This window comes from Alligator sinensis, unplaced genomic scaffold (assembly GCF_000455745.1).
Source record: "Alligator sinensis unplaced genomic scaffold, ASM45574v1 scaffold123_1, whole genome shotgun sequence".
Lineage (NCBI taxonomy): Eukaryota > Metazoa > Chordata > Crocodylia > Alligatoridae > Alligator > Alligator sinensis.
Genome location: NW_005841985.1, coordinates 2,956,012 through 2,978,491, shown reverse-complemented (window position 1 = coordinate 2,978,491; position 22,480 = coordinate 2,956,012). Strand labels below are relative to the sequence as shown.

Here is a 22,480-nt window from a genome sequence, read left to right as displayed (position 1 = left end):
GAATTCATGTGTTTTCCCAGGCAGAACTGGATTAGTACCACATGTAGGCAGAGTTTGATGACTCTGAGTGTGTACAGTAGGTCAAGGATAATTGCCCAGAGATCTCTTCCAGTCAGGATACATAAAGAACTTCTTTCCAGAATTCTGGTTGTTGCACAAAATGGTATATGATTGCATTTAATAACTTAGATGCCTAAGCTCATTCCAGGCTTTTCAGGCTTTTCTCCACAGCCATAAGGCTTATACATTTACTTTTTTAACTCTCATCCATTCTCATGAAACAGTAACCATTGTTGTTCTCATGGGGTAACTTGTTACCTCACCTGCATGAACAAAATGGAACCAGTGACAACAGTATAAATGTACCAAAAACTATTTATTAAACATACAGATTATTTGAAAGAGTATTTATGATGATTTGAACCCAAAATATTTCTTAACTAGAACTATGAAAAAAAGTAAACTTTTTTTTGAAGTATCAAAATGTGAGTGAACAATTTGCTACACCAGCAGTTCACACTGCTTTCAAACTAATAATTATTTCCAAAAACATTTCCTAACTGTTTTAACTAAATATTGCATTCCTCACAAAGCACCACCAAATTTTCAAGCCATATTTGGCAGGCTTGCTGGGCGGACACTGTCTGAAAGGACAGGGATCCCTGAACGCAATGAGCTGCTCATCCACTGTCAGGTATATTCCTGGAATATACCATTTCCTGAGCTGCTCCACAAATTTTGTCCAAATGTCTCTGACGGCTGTAAGCTCATCCATAGCTCTACTTTCCTCACGTGTCAGTTTGTTGGCAAATCTCAGGTACTTGGTGATTTGACACAATTGTTTTAAACTCATGGTGTCATGGAAGCAAGGACACCTGATACATTGCTCCCACAACTTCTCCAGTGCCTCGTGACCACTGAGGTATAGACCAGTTAGCAGTAGGAGGCCAGTGTAGGCTTTCAGCTCTGTTTCATCCAGCTTTTCCCACTCCTTTCTATTTTTGGGAAGGCTATCATTCCACTCCCTGAATCTTCTATCTGCCTTTCTGTTTGTTTCTCTTGTGATATAGTCAGGATATCTTGTGAGAGAAACAGGTGAGACATTTCCACCACTGTGCCTTTATTACTTTCTCTAGTTGGCCCAGCACTTTCAGGGACTATGTCCTTGGCTGTTCTCCAATGATGTATTAGCTGTGGACTTTTTTCCACACTCTGCCATTCCTTCCTCTAAAGGTTTCATCATCTGCAATGTTTTCTGGGGGTGGTGGCAGTGGTTCTGCTCTACATCCTGCTGTAGCTCTCCCTGGTCTTCCATGGTGGCCCTGGGCTGGTCCTTTTCCCTTTCCCACTGGAAGTGTTGACATCACTTCTGCTTGTGGCACCAACTCCTCCTCATCTGAGCTGGATGAAGCTTCCATAGACGCATGGTCTTCTTGCTCTGAACAATCCCCCATGTCTGGAACAAAGTCAGCATTCTCACTGCCTTCGGATAAGATTTCATCAGTGGATGTATTGCTGTCATCCCCATTTACCTGTGCAAGACAGGCTTCACACTGAATATGCACTGCCTTCTGATCCTGAACTGCAGAAAAAACAAAAAAATTATTATTGCCGAATGTATATAAATAACAATCAAAGACAAGCCTGTCCACCTATGCTGTCTCAGAAGCAATTCTGCCCTGCCTTATGGTAGTGCAGGTGGCATCCTCTCCTCTTGGGCACAAAAGCCAGAGACCAGCATTCACCCTTTGCAGGCAAGCCAAATGCAGGTGGATGCTGTTTGGAAACCACACATGCAGGGGCTTAATGAGAGCAGCTAAAAAGGACATAGGGGGTGTCAAGCCCTTACCGTTGGAGGGGACTCCATAGTATACACTATATTGCAGTATGATGTTGTTCTATTTCTTCTCTGCTGTCCTTTGCTCCTTGTCCTCATTTCCAACAAAGGTAGGGCAAACTAGCCTGTATGTTTTGAAAGGGGCAAGTGAGGTGGAGTTTTGCCATGAGAAAAGAGAGCGGAGGTGGATTTGGGCGTGACAAAGTGTTTGGGGAGGGGGGTTGGCAAAAGGCAGGGTGTTTTGATGACCTTGCAGCCTGCAAACAAAGTGGCTAGCAAAAGGGATTACCACATCTTCTGCAAAAGTGGAGAATGGCCATCCATTAGTTACCATGGATAACTGAAGTGGACATTAATGAGGTGTGAATGAATGCTGACCTTTTCAGATGCATCCACCCAAAGTAGCCAAACAGGTGTAGGCCTGTCATTTATACAGAAATTTCATTGGGGTAACAAGTTACCCCAATGCATTAACATGGGCTTGGGGTGAGTTGTTATCCCATCTGGAAAAACACATTCACACCTGGGGCAACATGTTACCCTGGGCAGTTTTTCATCCACAGAGCAAACCATTCAAGTAAGCTGGCTGTTCTTTGGGGATATTGTGCACTGTGGTGCCAACGATAATGTCCTAAAAATAATTTTTTTTAGCATGAATTAACTTTAAGATACTGCACAAAATATGCATCTGGGGTAGGAAATTACCCCATGGGAATGTATGAAAGTTAAATTACATTTGAGATTTTCAAGAAATAGCTTGATTTCAAGGTTAGATCTCTAAGAAAAAAAACCCATTATTAGGAGAATTAGCAACATTGTCTCCTCATCTTTTCCATCTTCAGTTTCCAGTGTGACAAGCTGCATTTATTTAGTCTTCAAATGGCAAATGCTTAAAGCATTGCTAAAAGTGGCTTCTTCAAGAGCGAGGAAAAGAGTTGGGTCTATGTTGGGCTTTTTCACACAAACAATAAGGGTGAAATAAGTTACCATTCAGTTCTGTAAATATGCTCAGCACTTCAGTTGATTGGGTTTTCTTCTGCTCAAATAGCTTTTCAGTGAATTACTAGGTTTCAACAAAATCAACATTTTTTTGTAGGAAAATGCTGAGTTTGCAGTTTTTTCCTTCTATGTTCCACTAGGAAAATCAAATGGGATGTTTCCTTTCAGGTCAGATTGACATTCATCTCAGCATCCTGACTCACCATGACTGGTTGTTGGCATTCATATTTGAAAACCTAGGAACTGTCTCCCACTTTAGACTACATATCCCAATGCATGACAACATCTTTTAATACGTAGCATGTTTGGACTTTTTGTCTGAATTTGGAGTAAGTTCCCAGTTCTGGCTTTTGAGCAACTTGGCTAAGCATCGTATAAAAGGCAAGGGGAAAAACCGAAGTGAAACACTGCAATCGGCTTACAGTCAAAATTGGGAAACTGAAACAATTCATAATGTTGCTTATTGTTTATATACAAGGGGATATTAATATAACACAGATGGTTTATTTATTTATAGTGTCAGTTTAGAAAAACAGAATACAATGTTACCAGAACACTGTTTCAAAACATAGACATATCCTATCCGTACTTCCTGGCAGACTTATACTGCTATGATGAGCCCAAAAGGAAAGGCTCAAATTTTGCTGTCACAATTCTTGCAGTTTCTGGGAGGGATCATCGAAAAAATGTGTGTGTTTATTCTTGTGCTGCCATCCCAAACCTCTCATGTGCCAAACATGAATTTGCAAGTTATTAAATACACATTAGAAATATTGACAATACGCATCCCTGCCACTGGGCCACATAATGCTTATGAGCTAGCATGGCCTCACACTGGGACATGTCCAGTACTACCATCCATGCAAAAATTCCAAAAAGCACTGGGCCTCCTGGAGCTCCCAATAGGATCAGCTAGCATTCCCTGCCAAGGCCAGTCTGCCCTCTTGGCTGGTACAAAGGGTGCGGGTGGTGTAACTTTTTTCTGTCCATTGGGTAACAGTGAACATTGTTAGCAAGGCTGACCTCTGTTTATGCAATGCAAAGGGTAAAGAAGATGCCTTCCATTCCTTCATGAAAGAAGTTGGCACATTCTGGCCCTTTATACTGAAGTTGTTTATGAAAGATTTGTATGACATGGTCTGAATAACCCGAAACATAACATAGCACATGAAACCTCTATCAAGACAAAAAAGAAAAGAAAAGAAAAGAAAAGAATAAAGGACAAAGACATGGAAATCCTCAAGTTAAATTATGAATTGAACTTGGCATGGGGACCTGGAGGGAAAAGGAGTGCAATATAATCCTTTTTTATTTTTTATTTTTTTGTTGCATTCCAAAGCAGTTTATAATGATAATACAGTAAAAGTTTTGTTATCTGGCACCCACGGGGAATGGAGGGTGCCAGATAACAAAATGTGCCGGATAACTGAGCGACTTGAACAGGTGTCTTTGCCTGTTCAGGCCGCTGCGTTTCCTGCCACATCTGAGGTGCCACCGCCCCTCCCGGTGCATTGCTGCCCCTCCCGCCACATCACCGCCCTTCCCATCAGCCCCGAGGGACAGGGAGGGAGGACCCACGCAGGCTGCTATGTCCTAGGCTGTGGGGGCTTGGCAGCACAGGCTGCTTTCCCCCAGGCCGGGAGGTCTGCAAAACTGGAAGTGCCACGGTGGGCATTTCTGGTTTCACTTTTCCCTTACAAGCCGGCATGCCGGTTAACAGAGCATGCTGGCTTGTAAGGTGCCACATAACTCAGCTTTTACCGTAATGGTAATAAAGAGAGTGCTTAGCACTTTCATTGCCTCTGTCATCCAAAACTAACTAACTGTTTCAGGGTAGTTCAAACTATGAGCCAGTTGAATCTGTCAACAGCTCTTTGTGAGCAATGAGGGATAGTGTCCATGCGGAACCAAATAGCTACTTCTTGAGTTTTGCTAACACGGAGTCCAACAGTTTGTAAAGCAGGGAGGGAGTCTGTGTATGTTTATACTCACAATAGGCAAAGATCATAAAAATTAAGTTAAATCCCACTTAAAATGTTGCGCATACTCAATATCCCTGAAATACTAACATTCATTTTAAATGTATACTTTAAATTTTAGTTCTAGAAAATGCTGCTTGTGAGCAAAACTGCATTTGAAAAGAGCTGCTAAGAAAGAGAAAATGTAAGTGGTCAAAGTATGAGAGACAAGAAAGAAAAATTCAGGAATAACAGAATCAATTTTATTTCAGAAATGTATTAACTTCATTGTTACTAGAAGCAGAAAACAATGCAATGAAAGAAAGTAGCCTCAAAGTAGATAAATAAAAGGATGTATTGTGATACTTTAACACCAGTATCTGTTATGTTACCTCCTAATTCAAAATTATATTAGTTTTTGCCTGCTCCATTAAATAAATTGCTTTTGGACTTCTCTGTCTGGCTGGCTGAAATATGGTATTGTAAAGCACAAGCATTTAAAAATCAGGAGTCAGGTGGCAAAAAGTGTCAGTGATCACCACTTAGCCTTATAGCCCTGTTTAATACTGGCAGAGCTTATTTTTATTATTTACTCTAAAATATTTTTTGCCTTTTCTTAATAGAAATAAATATGTTTTATTAGCTGTTTTTATACACGTTATCTGATGTTTCTTGTAAATAACATAGATAATGTTTCTTCTTTTGACACAATATATTACTTTTGATACTGGAACGTCTTCACAACAGTGGCATTAAGGGATGAAGGAAAAACTGCTTCCAAGTACAAACTATGCTTCTTTAAGACTTATCTTGACTATGTCAGACAGGTAGGCTGATTGACTTAGAATTACTTCCTAAAGTGTAGAGCTTGGCAAAGCAGAATCACAGGAAAAAAATGTTTTTCATTGTAAATTGCTAATATTTTGGATATTAGCTGCAGCTAGAGATATCCAATATTTTGGATATTTGTGCTGCAGCTAGAGAATTCTCAGAATACTAGAACAACATAGTAAAGCTGTCCAATTCAGGGTAAAGTTCTCTCTTGAAACATTTGTAATGGTTTCATTATGTGTGTAAGTTATTGTGTAGACCATGCTGTATGTCCTCTTCCATAGTCAGTTTCCCCTCTTGGTTTCTGTTCATGTAATGCAAACCAGGTTTTCTGTACTTAGTGGTCGGATGCTAGAATAGTGCTGACTGTGAGCGGCTAGCTTGGGAGAGCTGATCCAATGTCTAGTCCTTATTGGGCAAGTCTACACAGAGGGTGTCTTCCCACATGCTCTGGGGGTGGGGGAGTGCTTCAAGTAGAGAGGCTCAAACACTTATGACATCTCATGTATTTGGTGTCCTGAGCTTCAAAATGACAGTGGGGGCACTTTATAACTAAAGCTCATCGAATGAACTTTAGTTAAAGTACCCCCGCTGCCATTTTGAAGTGTGGGGACACTGAATACCTGAGACACCAAGGCTGCTGGAAAACGCTAATTAACAAGGGAGGGTAATAAAACTAGGAGGGTAGTAAAACACTGGAGAGGTTGTAGAATGTCCCTCCTTGGAGGTTTTTTAAGATCCAGCTAGACAAATCCCTGGCTGGGATGATCTAGTTAGGGATGGTCCTGCTTTGAACAGGGGGTTGGACTAGATGACCTCCTGAAGTCCTTTCCAACCTTAATTTTCTATGATTCTACGAGTCTGCTCTGATGTGTGCTATTTAGCTCATGTCAGGGTAGGCATTAGGCTTGTGTGTAGGTGCCCAAGATGTTAACTGTGGAGTTGCCTAAATCAGCGCTTCCCTACCTTTTGGTTCTGGCAGCACACTTCCTGGGCCTCTCCCATCCCATGACACAGCGGCCAAATGCAGAGCGGAGGGGGGGCGGTGGTGAACACAGTGTGTGGATGCAAATCACTGGTTGGAGCCATGCCGTCTGTCTGTCTGTGTCCATGGTAGCAGAAGGCAGAGGGCCAAAAATTAAAAAATTCCATGGCACCCCTGGATGTGCCTCGCAGCACACTAGTGTGCCACAACACACCAGTTGGGAAATGCTGACCTAAATAGCTCTGCAGTAAACATCTCAACATCTACATGAGGCCCTTTTAGGTTGCAGGTAATGAACAAACTCTGCAGCAGGTTAGTACCTGTAAATACAAGTACTATCCTGCTGTGGAGTTTTTTTCGTGGCCCAGCCAGCCAGGTCAGGTGTGTGCACAGGTCATGTGCATTGCTGTGCATAAGAGTACTTCAGTTTGGGGGCTGCCTGCCAGCTAGTCCTCACACTGAAGCCCCTCTTGCCCCAACCAGCCCCTTTGCAGCACTTTGAACCAGGTCGGAGCAGCCCTTTGCTGGCAGGCTGAACCCCTGGACCCCTTGCAGCCGGGGCTGCTTGAACCCGGCTCAATGTCCTGCAGTCCTGGGAGCAAGTGTAAATGTGGCACCCAAGAACAATAAACTCTGGTGCAATATGCACTGTAGCTTATTGCTTCCCATCAATATGCATGTGTAGATGTACCCAGTATGAAGGAAATTACTCTGGAGTAAAATATAAAGTAAATTACTTCACAGTATCATTATAGTAATCTGCGGCATGTCTGTACCCACAGTTGAGTAGGAAGATAAGCAATAAGAGAATTGTCTAGGTTCTACTATACATGAGTCCTTTCCTTACATTACTTTTAGGATTTAAAGTTCATCTGTGTTTAGTGACATGAGTAAGTGCACCTTCCAAGGAAAGCACCTAGCACTCTTTGGGTACTATCACTGTGTAAATAATAAATAAAAAGATGACTGATGCAGCTAGCCTGTTTAGGCTTTTAATAAATATATTTGGAGTCATGTGGGAATATTCTAAATGTATTTCCTTTTATAGGTCCTATAATACATTTATTTATGCTCTTGACATCTGACTTTGTTGTTTGCATTCCTTTCTAAATCCTGTTTGTCCAGTAAAACTGTACTTCTTGTCTTTTATATATATATTTTGTTTAAATTATTATATATGTGCCCCTCTGCTAGTGAAACCAGAGGTGAACAGAATCTGGTAGAAATTTACAGCACCCCCCCTCTTTCCTCAATCCAGTAGAACCGTACTTTATTACACAGAATTTTGGAAGCCCACATGCTGGGAATAGGGGTAGGGAATCTATGGCATTACTCACTGGAATGTTCTCACAGAAACTAGCAGTGAGAAGGAAGCACAAGTAAACACAGCCTGAGTACTACTATCCTGTGCACTAGGTTTGAAAAATTTTACAATTTTTCCTAACATGACTCTTATCAGGCAAAGTCTTTTGTTTTTAAAATCTATTCATTTACTCCCACTGATAACAACACTGTCAGTCAGCAGGTGAACAACTACACTTCTGACCCCCTTCGGTTCCATCAGATACATTCCTCCTCAGGCTTTGTGTAACTAGGAGCTAAGTTCTACTGAAGTAAGAATTATAAGAATATAATAAAATCCAACTTCTCCCCAGATAAATTGTGCCGATGCAGTTACATAGCCAGTATATAAAGCCCAGTATACAATAACCTCTTGCTAGCCTTGTTTACATGCAGTGTTCATAACATTGTGATATTTCAGTATTCATAACATTTTTACATATTAACTGCACATTTGTCACAATCCTGTTTACTGCAAGATTTCCTTCACCTTGTTTCCAAACCAGCACTGCCATGGTTGATTTTTAGTTCTTTAATACTTTTTTAGTATTTTAATTCTTTTAATACTTTAATTTAATTTTTACTACTTTAATTCTTACTTCAGTAGAACATAGCCCTTACTTGCAAAAGAGCACTGTTGACAGAATGCCAGTAAATGAAGACTTTGCAGATATCTGTTTCAGCTTGTTTTAATCTATGATTGTATTCTCTGGGTGCACACACAGAGACTTTTTAAAAGGATAGCTTTTTGTTTTTAATGAAAGAAATATTGTTTGAGTAATATTCACAAGCTCTTAATTGACAAGCAGAAGGAGATGTCCTACCATTCAAGGTCACCTAAATGAGTTTGTGGGTGTTGACATTCCAAAGCAACACACAGGAATGAAAACGGCATTAGTGAGACGGGATGTTCCACTCAGTGCTGTAAGTGTACGGTATTATCTGAGCTCCTTTGCTCTTTGAACTACTGAAAGGATATTAAACATAAGTGTCTTCAGATACAGGCTATGCAAATATCCTAGCAAAATCTGAATGTATCCTTTCATGCAGTGTTCATTTTTGTTAGTGATGAAATGGATTTTTGTGGTTTTCTCTTCAGTTTCTATGCAAAAATTTCCACACAGTGCTTACTGGTGGACCTACTGCTTTTAAGCATCAAAAATCTGGAGGCCTTCTTTTACTGAGATGTGTAAAGCCATAGTCTCTACAGTTGCAAAGTACAGGCATTCAACAGCTGTAGGCAGAAGTGCTAAAAATTTTGAGCTTTATTCTAATCGCCCAAGGTTGAGCCGGGAGCAAGTGGAACACACGTTAGCCCTTGAAGGGGTGGGGAAAGGGTTCAGACCCTGCTTGCATGGGCCAAGCCTAGCAGGTAGGAAGAGCTGTTGCCCACCACCAGGCATGCCCCACAGGTTTCCTGGGCTGCCAAAAACTCCTGAGCAGTGACAAATAGCTCTGTGTGAGTGTGTGCGTGCACGCACGCCTTGGGTGCCTGGGGGGTGTGTGTGTGTGTTTAAGACACTTGGGGTGTTTTTACATGTGCTCCAGGAGTGGGGGAGGAGTTTTAATTAGAGTGGCTCTGAGAGCTGCTCTAATTAAAGTGCCAGGAGCATCTCACGTATTGGCATCCCTGCATTTCAATGTGGCAGTGGGGGTGCACTACCTAAGCTCATCGAATGAGCTTTACTTCAAGCACTGGAGCTGCCATTTTTGAAGCACAGCAACACTGATGCATGAGATACGGAGGCTGGTTGGAGTGCAGTAATTGCCACACTCCAGCAGACTCAGTTAACCAAGTCTGCTCCAACACACTGGAATTGCAGCACATCAGAGTAGCCTCCCAACTCATGTGTAGGCACCCCTGGGTTGTGTGCATGTGTGTGTGCATGTGCATGTGCCCTGGACTTCAGGGTTCTGTTCACATGTGTCTGCATGTGTGTGGGTGTGTCCCAAATGCCTGTATTCATCCTCCTGCCGATGCTGGTAGTCCCAGCCCCACACAGTGGCAGGCTGTCTGGATCCACAGAGCCCTGGCTCAGTAGCTTCTCACTGATATGGACTGGGAGCCCTCCCTGGGTACACAGGGCTGGAAGGCTTAGAGTGTCCCTGCCATGGCACTAGACTATGGCTCTCCAGACCCAGAATCCTCTGGCATTGCACCACAGGCACTGCTGCCTGCAACCCAGACTGCCTGGCCATTGTCCCCCTTCCCTCTCCCTCTCCAACCCTCCTCTAGGGACACATACTGGGACTGCAAGCGAATGCAGCAAGAGAAAGACTTGTCTCGTTTTGTACAAAAATAGAAATGTAGAACCTGCAAAACTTTTAGTGCATCTATTAAAAAACGTGCAATGTTGCCTGCTCTGGAACTTGGCACCTTCTACTCAGTTAACATTGAGAGAGTGGGGAAGACCCTGGCTGCATTTGGTGGTTATGAAGCTGAGTGGGGAAGGGGAGTGGGTAGCCATGAGGGCTCAACTTAACAAACATGAAATCTCGGGGTAGCAGGGGGAATGCTGTGTGTGAAACTGATGCCCCTTGGTTTTAATTACATGCTGCAGCTGCCAAACTTTTTGTGCGCCTAATAAAGAAAACCTGTGGAACGTTGCCTACTCTGACCAGTAGGGTTGTGCGAAGGTTCAGCCCCTGATTCAATCCAGCCTGATTGGGTGGCCGAATCTCTGAATCCAAATCAAATCTGGAGATCGTTTAATCTCTCCGAATCAAATCGGAGCCTTCCAAATTGATTTGGAGAGACTCATAAAGATTCAGCGATTTGGATATAGGCACAGCTTTAAATGTTTTTTCTACATACCTCAAGGTACCAGGCAGCTTGTGAATGCTGTGATGGTGAGGTGGATGGAGTGTCCTACAGGAGCATGGGGGGCTGCTCACTGTGCTTGGCAGCAGACCCAGAAGTGGACCAGAAGCACTTCTGCTCCACTTCCAGGTCTGTCAGGGAGCGCGTGGAGGGTCCCCCTGCTCTCTCCGTGCTTAGTGACTGGTGCCTTCTGGGTCTGCTGCCGAGTACACTGGGGAGCTCCCTGTGGGACGCTCCATCTGCCTCACCATACCATGCCTGGTACCTCAAGGTATGTAGACAAAACATTTAAAGCTGTGTCTATGGCCGAATCTCTGATTCTCTGAATCAGCATCGAATCTTCAGATTCAGCCAAATCACACTGGGGAAACTGATCTGAATCAATTAATCGAATCACTGTCCCCAATTCGGGCCAAATCCGAATTGAATACAGCCCGTTTCTCACGCCACTACTGACCAGAGCCCAGAGGGCTACTTATCCTTACAGAGGCTGCACTGTTCCCCTGGAGCGGGACCCAGGGCCAGAGTGGTCTGGCTGGATGGGGTGATGGGCCTCACCCCTCCACCCTTCCTTTCAGAGCACTCCTGTGCCTTTCCAGGACTGGCCTGGAAACTCTTTGGGGCCTTGACCTTACACTGGTGCTCGCCAGTGACTGGGGTAGTGAATTGACCCTGGAGTGTAGGCTGAGTCAGTGCTGGCCCTGACAGTGGGTCTTGGGCAGCCTGGTCCCCTTCCCCTCCCCCAGTGCTGCTTCCCAGAGCAAGCCCCACTGATCACCTTCCTGGCTCCTTGGACCACAGGTTGGGCACTCCCATGAGCCAGATCATGGGCCTCCATGGGCCTGGAGGGATGATCCTTCTCTGAGAGGAGAAGGAGAGAGGGAGCTGGGGGGAGGAGGTTGCTAGGGAGAATTCCTATTTCCCACTGTACCTTACCTATAGTGGTGCTCTACCAAATGGCACCCGGAAACATGCCAGGATAAACCCACAGTTGCAACTGTGTTGGTTGCACCTCAGCTGTGGGGCTCAAAAAAAGCTTTCAGTGTCTTTCAGGGTCTGTTTGGGTGCCGTTTTGCATGAAGTGGTTCCACATCAATGTGTTGGCCTCAGGAAAGCAACGTGACCCTGGGGGATGGGGTGGCCAGTTGTCAGTCTCATTGAGTGGAACCATAAATCTGGTGCCTCTGGCTTGTTAGTGGCATGGAAGTTGGGGGGAAGGTGGACATGTTTGAGAGGAACGAGGTCAGTGGAAAGCATCAGTATCATTAGTCTTCCATGTGGACAATTGGTGTGTCGAATATCGGAGCAGGTAACAATATCCTTCCCCATGAGCATACCTCAACTTACCAAGGAGTCGCATTAGGCCATTTTCTCACCTATAAATGTCACATTCAGAAGGTCAGCAGTAAAGTCTCTGCATGGGTAGCTGCCTTAACATGTTTAGCCAGCTTGACATGTGGTGCCAACTTCAAAGTGCTCAGAGCCACAACACTTGCAATGATATACAGTCCAGCAGGTTAGCTGGAGCATATACCAATAAAGTTGTTGCACTAAAATGTTCAACACTGTACTTAACAGTGCACTGAGACTCATAACAGGCTGCACAATTTATGCACACACAGATTATCAGACCAAGAAACGTAAGAAGACAGACCCTAACCACTCCCCTGTGGAAAGCCTGGCAGGCTGGGTAGTGTGGCCTTGTGTGTTGCATTAAATTTAGATATGGGGTAGGATGACTGGAAATGAAATAATCAGAGTAATCTGGTCTGAAATCTGTTCCTACAGTATTTTATACCAGCACCAAAAAAGCCCCTGTTGGGCATGACTTGGATAGAGAAGGGTGGATCAAGCTGAACAGACTGAGATCTTAATATGGACACTTCAAAACAACACTGTACAAGGTGAACATCTTGAACAGCTCCTTGTGTGAATGTAGTGTCCAGCAAGCAGTACAGCACTTAAAGCTGCAATCTTTACAAATGCCCAGCTGAGGTAGATGGGATCCTTATACTGAGTGATAACACCAGCCAGTGGTTCATACCTGGTCAGAGAGAACGGGTGTGGGGCTTGAAAACAGAGGCTTTGCCATCTCTGGTCACAGAGCTTTGGGGCCAGGCCAGCCTAGCACTCGAGCAGACTGCATGAGCTCTGGCTGAGGCTAGAGCACTGCACTGGGAGGCAGGGGTGAGTGGGGTGCTGCAAAGCCCCATGGATTGCTGATGGAATGTGACCTAACATGAGTTGCAATGGGATGTGGTACAGATGTTCATTATGGCACTCTGACCTACAGCACTGAAGTCTGATACCGCATCCATCCAGGGTTATCTTAGAGTGGGATCTGCCATTTTTACAACACTTTATGTTCCCTGACCATCTGTTTGGTTACAGCTGTAGAGCACTTTCTGCATGCTTATGTGAAGTAAGTGTAACTTCTGTATAATACTGTAAGTATAAGTTCTGTAAATACTAATACTGTATCCTTGTCAAGCAAAAATAAAATACAAAGCCTATCATTTGCTATGAATTAATTCAAGCAAATGAATAGTTTGTTGTACTTGACAGCCTGCACTAGTGCTTGTCATACTAGATGGATTGAAATGGGAAAGAAATTGTGAAGATATGGATCTCCCTTTTTGAGTGCTGTTTTAAATGGTTCACTGTGTAGATTTACATATTTCCTTGGACTGTTGATGTGCAAGGAGAAAATAGGACTAAGTGAAGCTGTAGCTTTTCAGTTGAAAGAGTGAGACAGTTCAGCTCCTTGCTAGAAGCAAAAAAAAATCTTATACCAGCTAGTTTAAATGCAATTTTTCTGCAGTCAGGACAGATGTCAAGTCATGTTAATTGAATTACTTCCGGCTCATGCTTGTCCTGACATGATGAATATCTAGAAACCAACATACTATAATGAGCTATCCAGATTAATGAAAACATAGAGGGGAATAGTTTTTGCAATGAAAGAAGTGGTTTTGTGAGCTAGCTATTTTGATATCTTAAATGGGTAGATATCTATCATGAATGTGATGATTTCATATTTTCAGTTTGTAAAAGAACTTCTTTAAAGGGGATGGGGAGTATAAACTAATAGAAATGTACCACTTATTTGAGCATAGGGTCTCATTTAGCTCAGCCATGTGTATATATAGACAGGTGAGACCCAATTGCTTGGGATATTCATCAACCTTTCTTTTTATTTGTTTTGCAGAATACAGATTTCTGAATAAATATAATGTTCTAGGTTTCTAATTTTGGTTTTTCTTTTTTTTTTCTTTCCATGGTTAACATTTTTTGGAAACAGGAATTTACACACACACACATGTATATATTGTTACTAGTGATTTATGCTTTGCCTAATGGAAGCAACAGCTCATTTCAGTACAGTTCTGAACCAAGGGTGGTGGTGGCTGAATTATAAAATAATGTTAAAATGGAAGATGTTAATTGCTTCTGTCTCTGTTTTTGATCTATTTAGATCAGTAACATTCATAGTAAAATCTGACATTTTAACCATATTTCATGTAAGCTAGAACAAAGAAATAACCTCTTCTGTAGTGAGGGAATTCCAGAACTAAAAGCATTAGCTGCCATTCGTTGAACCAAAGAGAATTGTTTCTGTAGACTAGCACTTAGGGGGGCCTGCTACACAGGCTCATCCATAGGCTGTAGCTAGAACAGTTGGAAGCTACCATCGACAGCAAGCCACTGCATGGCAAAACTAATTAAAAGCTAAGCCATGTTGTTAGAGAGGTTTTGCTAAAAAGATTACAAATACAAGAATAAGGGGTTTCATTTGCTACAGCTCTGAGTGTCAGAAAAAAGACAAAACTGTCAAAAAGCAGTAGAAGCAGTGATTGGTGTTAGAATAAAGCTAGGAAACTGTTTTGAGGCACAGTGGTCACTAAAAATGCAGGTTTGGATTTCTGAGCAAGAATACAGTGGTCTTCTGTCTTTCATTTTCTCCACCTAATAGAAACAACCCAACAGGGCTCCAGATATTGGGTAACTGTTCAGGCCCCACAAGCAACATTATCTTGCATTTGGAAATATCCAATAGGTCTCAGTGCTGCCAGTTGAGTGGTATGATGGACATCTACACATGTGCAGAACATCACTAAGGTAAAAAGTATCCTTGTAAGAAAGAGTCTTTTTAGCTTCTTCTTTGACTTAGCTCACACAGTTGAGGCCATATGCCCCAAACATATGGAATGAGATTTTCTAACAGTGCATGAGATTTAATTAATTAATGGAAGATTAGTGGCAAATCCCCTGTACTGTTTTGAAAATTGCTGTTAGAGTTTGTATACAAACATCACCAATTTAGTAAGGAGAACATGAAGTATTTTTAAAGTATTGTTCTGTACACATTGGTGCTGTTACGGCATGTGTGCATATATGTTACTTGTATACAAGGAACTTCTCATGCCTGCATAGTCTCATTCACCTTATGACATTATTCAAGCATGAAAAGATAACTTTATGCATTTGCAGGTCCCAAGGCTTTAGAAACAAGTTTCTAGATGTTACATAAAAATGAAAAATTAAAGAACAAAGATTTTTAAGCCAGGTTTACTCATCATTTAAGGCTAAGGTACAAAATCTCCTGGGGCCATACTGCCCAAATTGGGTATTGAGTGCAAAGCAGGCCTGTGGGACAAAAGTTGTGAATCCCTGAAAGGTGAATTTGTTCTAAGGTAGTAGTTTCTGGTTTGCAAGTGATCTCAAGTTGCTGACTGTATCGCAAGGTCCAGAGCCTTGAACTGATGTCAGAGTGAAGTTTCTCCCTCTATCAGGCAGAAGTGGCACCAAGATAGATGGTACTGGGGCAGCCAGATTGTTTAGTCTTCTAGGCTAAGTACAGACAGTCAAAAAGCGCAAGGCTGAATTGATTCAATTTTTGCAGGTTAGTCTAAGCTGTGTAAATTTGAACCAATAAGCAAGTAAAAAGACATACACTTTTGATTCTGGAAATGCAGTCACATGCCTGTAGTGGCCAAAGCCAGAAGCCAGGGGGAATTAGAGCATGCCTCCCTGCCTGGCTGGAGCAGACAGCTTGAGCCAATGCTAGTTTGCCCATCCCACAAAGGGAAGTTTGTGGGGGAGATGCAAAGCATCCTGGGATGCTGGAGGACTGTGGGTTAACTTGAATCTGGAGAGGAGCTGGGGCAGAAGTTTAATAAACAAATTTAACCTGAATCAGTTAACTTTGGTTCTACGTCCATTGAAGTTTATCTTAAACTGGTTTTGGCCATTTTTTAAAGTGGTTTACATGCACTGAACTTCTGTTGTGTTACAGATTTAAACAGGTTTCTGATTACTTGTACTGGTCTCTGTGTAATTTCTGTCCCTAGCCCTAAAGTGGGGGTGATCAACCGACAGCTCTGGAATCCCAACTTCCGAGTCCAAACTGAGTAATGTGCTCACTGCGGGCAGTCTATGGAAGCTGGTCATCGTGTGCTTGTGCAAAGATTCAAGGAGACTCATATTATGTTCTGAAGAGCCAAATGTGGCTCCGGAACCGTGGATTGGCAACCCCTGGCCTAGAGAGAGGGGAAATATAAGCATCCTGCCTAACATAACTGTAGAGGGAATTTGAACACCTGAGCCTCCCCCAGAGCCACTGAACTTTGCTTCTTGTACTTGCCTGAATGTCTGCTCATTAGAAATTCACCTCAAAAAACCTCCCCCGTTTTTATGACATGTAAAATTATCTCTGTTCACCCTAACAAAGAACAAAAGTTATGGGCATCCTGGAATCCTTACTCCAGTCTTATATAAAAGCTCAAGAGGGATGACAAGTAGCTAGAATTAGCAAGATCTCAGGAATAACATCATCTCTAACCTTTTTTTGAAATACAAAATATTTTCTCTACAGAGTCATAAGACACTATGAAGTGCTGCCAAGCATATGCCCCTTACTGTATCCCCATGCTCTTAGGCAGAGATGCTGCAATGGTTAATTGCTGGCTTCTTTTCACATAAATATTTGAGTACAGAATCTGATGCTTTTGTGCCTGTGGTGTATCTTACAATCTGCTGTGCATCCTATCATATAAGTCTATAGTCTGGGGGATTCATAAAATTGGCTCATCTGTATCCTTCTTCACTGAGAGGTTGTAGTACAACCAACAATGTTCACAAATAAGATGGTCCCCCAAAACCAGGAACCAAAAAAATAAAATGTTGAAAGATTCATTTTTCTCTTCTAAATTTCTCTTTCACATTTTCAAGCTTTCTTCTGCAATTATGAGGGCTAAAAATGAACTCTTATTTAAAATTAAACCTGGGTTTCTTGTATAATTTCACGACCCTGGGTACTCGAGATTTACAATAAAAGCACATTTCTTGAGACCAAAAAAAAATGGTATATCATTGAATCAAGTCTTCAAACTGCTTTGGCCTCCCTTGGTACCATAAACTATTAGGGATTGGAACCAAGATAGTTGTTTTGGTTTTTTTTAAACCACTGTTTATTATTCTGTTTATCATTATTTAAATTGGTTATTCCAGTATAACCACCCCAATCTAGTGTTAATCTTCAAGTGTTAAATATGTGAGGTGGTGTAAATTAGTGCAGGGAAATAATTTGAGGTACTTTTTTCTATGCCCAAATGTATTCTTTGAATTGGATTTATCCTTCTTCTCCCTTCTTTCTTTTTCTCTTTTTACCCTAATGCTCTTTTCACTATATTCTTCTGTTTGCACTGACACAGAAGATGCCTTTTTCATCCTATAATGCTCAAAGCATTCACAAAAAGTATACAAAGAATGGAGACAGCTCTAGAGGGAAAGTGCTTGGGCTTGCTACCTTCATGTTTGATTTTGTTCTCATGTTAAAGAGAGAACTGAGACAGAAAAGAATGCATCAAGATATCAGACTTACAATCTAAGGATATCTATAAACGTGGTCTAGGGTGGAGGGAGAGAGCCACTCTAATTAAAGCTCCTGCAGTGTCACGTGTATTCAGCCTTCCATGCTTCAAAATAGCAGTGGGGCACTTGAACTAAAGCTTATTTGACATCAAATGAGCTTTAGTTCAAGTGCCCCCACTGACATTTGGAAGTGCGGGGACGCTGAATAGATTTGACATGGAGGCTGCTGGAGCGCACTGATTAACACAGTCCAGCAGACTGGATTAATCAATGGTGTACCACTTTTTTTGTGTGTCCAACTAAATTAGTTGGTCTAATAAAAGATATCATATTTACCCAAAGAACCTTGTCTGCCTGTGTCCTTAGACCAACATGGATACAACCAACATCCCCAAGGTCTATTCCAGAATTGTAATATATCAGCTGATCCAGGTATAACAAAAAAGGTGTGAAGCCAAAAGTTAAGGAAATGGACAAAGAGAAAAATTAGAATAGAAGATATGTTGGAAGCAAAGAATGAGAAATAGTATAGAATGAAATTATGGGAGGAGAGAACTAAGTAAATGGAGTTACGTTACCTGTAGAACAGTTGGAGACATTGACTTCAGGGAGACTTGCTACATGATACAACTGTGACTGTGAGAAACCATGACTTTATATGAATAGTGAAACTTTGCTTGGATTTTTTGGCATAAATCTCTGATAGATTAAACAATAACAACACAACTGTAAAATGTCTCTACATAAAGGAAGGGAAGGCCTTTTCTTCAAGAGTTGCTAAAATATTTCTGCATAAGTGCAAATTATGTTGAAAGTAGACTACCTTTCCAGCCAGTAGTTTGTCACAGTTAAAGGGGAAGAGTCCCAGCTGTTAAAAGACATAATACTATCATCTGAAGGACTTTAAAAAGCCCCTTATTTTTTGCCTGCTTCTGAATAATGCTGATATAGATTCATAAAAAGGTAAGGTTGGAAGGGACCTCAGAAGGTCGTCTAGTCCAACCCCCTGCTCAAAGCAGGACCATCCCCCAACTAGATCATCCCAGCCAAAGCTTTGTCTAGCTGGGTTTTGAAAACCTCCAAGGACAGAGCTTCCACAACCTCTCTGGGTAACCTGTTCCAGTGTTTTACTACCCTCCTAGTGAAAACTTTCTTCCTAATATCCAACCTGAACTTCCCTTCCTGCAACTTGAGACTATTGCTCCTTGTTCTGTTATCTGCCACTACTGAGAACAGTTTAGCAGTTGAAGGCTGCTATTAAATCCCCTCTGTCTTCTCTAGAAAAAATAAGCCCAGTTCCCTCAATCTTTCCTCATAAGTCATGTTCCCCAGCCCCCTCACCATTTGTGTTGCCATCCACTGGACTCTCTACAATTTGTCCACATCTTTTCTGTAGTGGGGGGCCCAAAACTGAACCCAGTACTCCAGATGTGGCCTCAGTAGTGCTGAATAGAAGGGAATAATTACTTCCCTTGACCTACTAGCAACAATCCTACTGATGCAGCCCAGTATGCCATTAGCCTCTTTGCAACAAGGGCATGCTGCTGGTTCATATTCAGCTTATTGTCCACTGTAAACCCCAGGTCATTTTCTGCAGAGCTGCTGCCCAGCCAGTCAGTCCCTAGCCTGTACTGGTGTATGGGATTGTTCCCCCTTAAATGCAGGGCTTTGCACTTGTGTTTGTTGAACCTTATGAGATTTCTTTTGGCCCAATCCTCCAATTTCTGTAAGTCACTGAATCTTAGCCCTACCCTCCAGCATATCTGCTGCTACCTCCAGCTTGGTGTCATCTACAGACTTGCTGAGGATGCACTCTATGCCATCTTCCAAGTCGTTGATGAAGACATTGAACAAAACTGGCCCCAGGACCAACCCTGGGACACTCCACTTGATACTGGCTGCCAACTAGACATTGAGCTATTGATTACTATTCTCTGAGCCAAATGCTCCAGCCACTTTTCTGTCCACCTTACAGTCCATTCATCCAGCCTATATTTCCTCAGCTTGCCTGCGAGAATGCTGTGGGAAACCATATCAAAAGCCTTGCTAAAATCAAGGTACACCACATCCACCAGTCTCCCCACATCTGCAGAGCCAGTCATCTCATCACAGAAGGCAATCAGGTTGGTCAGGCATGACTTGCCCCTAGTGAATCCACGATGACTGTTCTTAACCACCTTCTTATCCTCCAAGTGCTAAGAAATGGATTATTTGAGGATATGCTCCATGATTTTTCCAGGGACTGAGGTGAGGCTGACTGATCTGTGGCTCCCTGGTTCTTCCTTTTTCCCTTTCTTAAATATGGGCACTATGTTTGCCCTTTTCCAATCACCCAAGACCTCTCTTGATTGCCATGAGTTTTCAAAGATGATGGCCAATGGCTCTGCAGTCAAATCAGCCAATGCCCTCAATGCCTTGGGTGCATCCCATCTAGCCCGATGGATTTGTAGACATCCAGCTTTTCTAAGTAGTCCCTATCCTGTTCTTTCACCACTGAGGGTTGCTCACCTCCTTCCCAAACTGTGCTGCCAGGTGCAGTAGTCTTGGAATTGACCTTGCCTGTGAAGACTGAGGCAAAAAAGGCATTGAGCACTTCGGCCTTTTCTTCATCCTCTGTCACAAGGTTTCTTCCCCCATTCAGTAAGGGACCCACACTTTCCCTGATCATCCTCTTGCTACCAACATACTTGTAGAAACCCTTCTTGTTACCCTTCACATCCCTTCCTAGCTGCAACTCCAATTGTGCTTTGGCCTTCCTGACTTCATCCCTGCATGCCTGAGCAATGGTTTTATGTTCTTCGCTGGTTATTTGTTTTAGTTTCTACTTATAAGCTTTCTTTTTGTAATTTAGTTTACTGAAGAGTTCCCTGCTTAGTCAACCTGGTCTGCTTGCTAGTCTTCCTGCGCTTCCCGCACGTTCAGTAAGGCTTCTTTCAAGTACAGCCTGCTATCCTGGACTCCTTTCTCCCTCAGGCTGACTTCTCAGGGGATCCTGCCAATGAGTTCCCTGAATGAATCCAAGTCTGCTTTTCTGAAGCCTAGGGTAGGACTTACTGCCTATTTTGTTGACTTACTGCCTATTTGTGTATTGCTTACCTATGAGACTCAAATACTGGGTTGAAGAGGGAAAAAAAAAATCACTGTAGAGAAGGTGGATCCATTTATTGTCTTTGTTATATCCTTATATACATAAGACATTATTGCTATTACCTTTGCTTTTGTTTTTTTGGAAAATAAATTAGACATCAATAAAATAGGAATCAGTTACATTGCTGAATATTGGTTATCACTTTTCTGTTTTGCATGGTGAGTTTAACCTTTATATTTGTTTTCTTTTTGTGTCTCATACTCTGTTAGATTATAAATGAACAGAAGAGGAAAAAGTTATGACCTTTATGTTTGTGTAGACAATTTTAGCATGCTGTTCATATGGTTCTCCCAAGACTGAGTACTATGGAAGTGAGAGAGATCGGGAAGAGAAAATGATATTAATCAGTTCTAGTTCAGAAACTTTTATTACAGCTAATGGTTACCATATTTTAGGAAAAGCATGTTTTCTACCACTAGTTTAAACTATTTTAATATCTAATTTATATTCTAGTGTTTCTTTCTGAAAATTACAATTAAGGAGGAAATGTAGGAGGAAATAGAAAGGGACAATAGGTATAAAATTAATCCAGCAAGTAGGAAAGTTAACATTATTTGCTAATTTGTCTTGTTTAAATTCTGGCTAAATATAATCTAAGATTCATACTTTGAATGTGGATTTCCTAAAACCATGGTAGATTGAGACTTTTGTTCTTTCAAGGTGCATATGTTAAGAATCAAGAAGTTTGCTGTGAGGAAGTACTTTTTAGAATTTGAATGGATGGTCTTGTTGCCCCTCTTCCAAAATTTGTCCTTTTACACTGTCGTAATCAGCAACAAGCTGCTGAACTGTACCAAACCCTTGCTTCAGATGAATGAAATAAAGATGTAAGCTTTGCTGTCATTATCATCTTGGTAAGCTCTACTTACCCATTTAGCCTGGACTGTGTTTTAAGTGATGCATGTGTATATCTTGAACAGGGAAAAACCTTTGACAAGATTACATAAATTCTCACAGTGTTGTCAAAATGCAAAATTAAGAGTTGCATGCAACTATACGCATTGGTTGGGTTTTAATTGAAACATATTACAATTTTTATTGTGCTTGAATTAAATCCATTTCTAGGTTAGTTTCTTTCTGTAGATCATTTAACAGTCAATGTGGACTAGTGGGATACTTTAAATGCAGCTTTGTCCTCCCTCAGTAACTTGCCCTAAGATAAGATTTCTGTCAGGTTATATGTTTATGGAGAAATTATTTTTATTACTAATGCTGTCAAGTGGTGGGTAACTGCCTATTTTTTTAATTGAATCAATCCAGCATATAGAAGAATTTGGACAGACCCGTTGTACATTTACATAAGCAAGGTCAAACATAATATAATATTGGCTATCCAAAGGACACTGGGGATCTAAAACTGTTCAGTTCCCTTATACACAGAGTGGAAAAAAGTGGGTATTCAAACCTTCCTGTTTCAAAGCTTAACTTGCATCTTCTCTAGGCATTTCAGGTAACTTTATTTTGGGTCAGTAAGATTTGGATAGTGAGAGTTTACTCAAAATGTTTGTAAAAATATAAGCACATTATCATTGTTGAATACATTTTAGATGCTATAAATTATTATGATACATTTATTAGCTATAATTTCAGCTGTTTTATGTAATATCAGACTAGTCTGGTATGAGAACTCTGTAGACAGAATGTAACTCTACTTTTGTTGTTGTCATCACCAAAGATAGCAGCAGGA

The 22,480-nt window shown here is 41.8% G+C and overlaps 1 protein-coding gene across 5 annotated transcripts in view; it reads left to right on the top strand.

Moving 5' to 3' along the window:
- Window positions 1-22,480, top strand: part of LOC102381386 (cAMP-specific 3',5'-cyclic phosphodiesterase 4D) — a 431,023-nt gene that overhangs the window by 118,063 nt on the left and 290,480 nt on the right. Inside the window, exon 1 of one of the 5 annotated variants that reach the window (XM_025201138.1) lies at window positions 14,746-14,891. The exons of the other annotated variants lie outside the window; for them this stretch is intronic. Coding sequence (XP_025056923.1) covers window positions 14,872-14,891 — 20 coding nt within the window. The 5' untranslated portion in view covers window positions 14,746-14,871. Of the gene's footprint in view, window positions 1-14,745; window positions 14,892-22,480 lie in introns of those variants that run through there. 5 annotated transcript variants of the gene reach the window in all.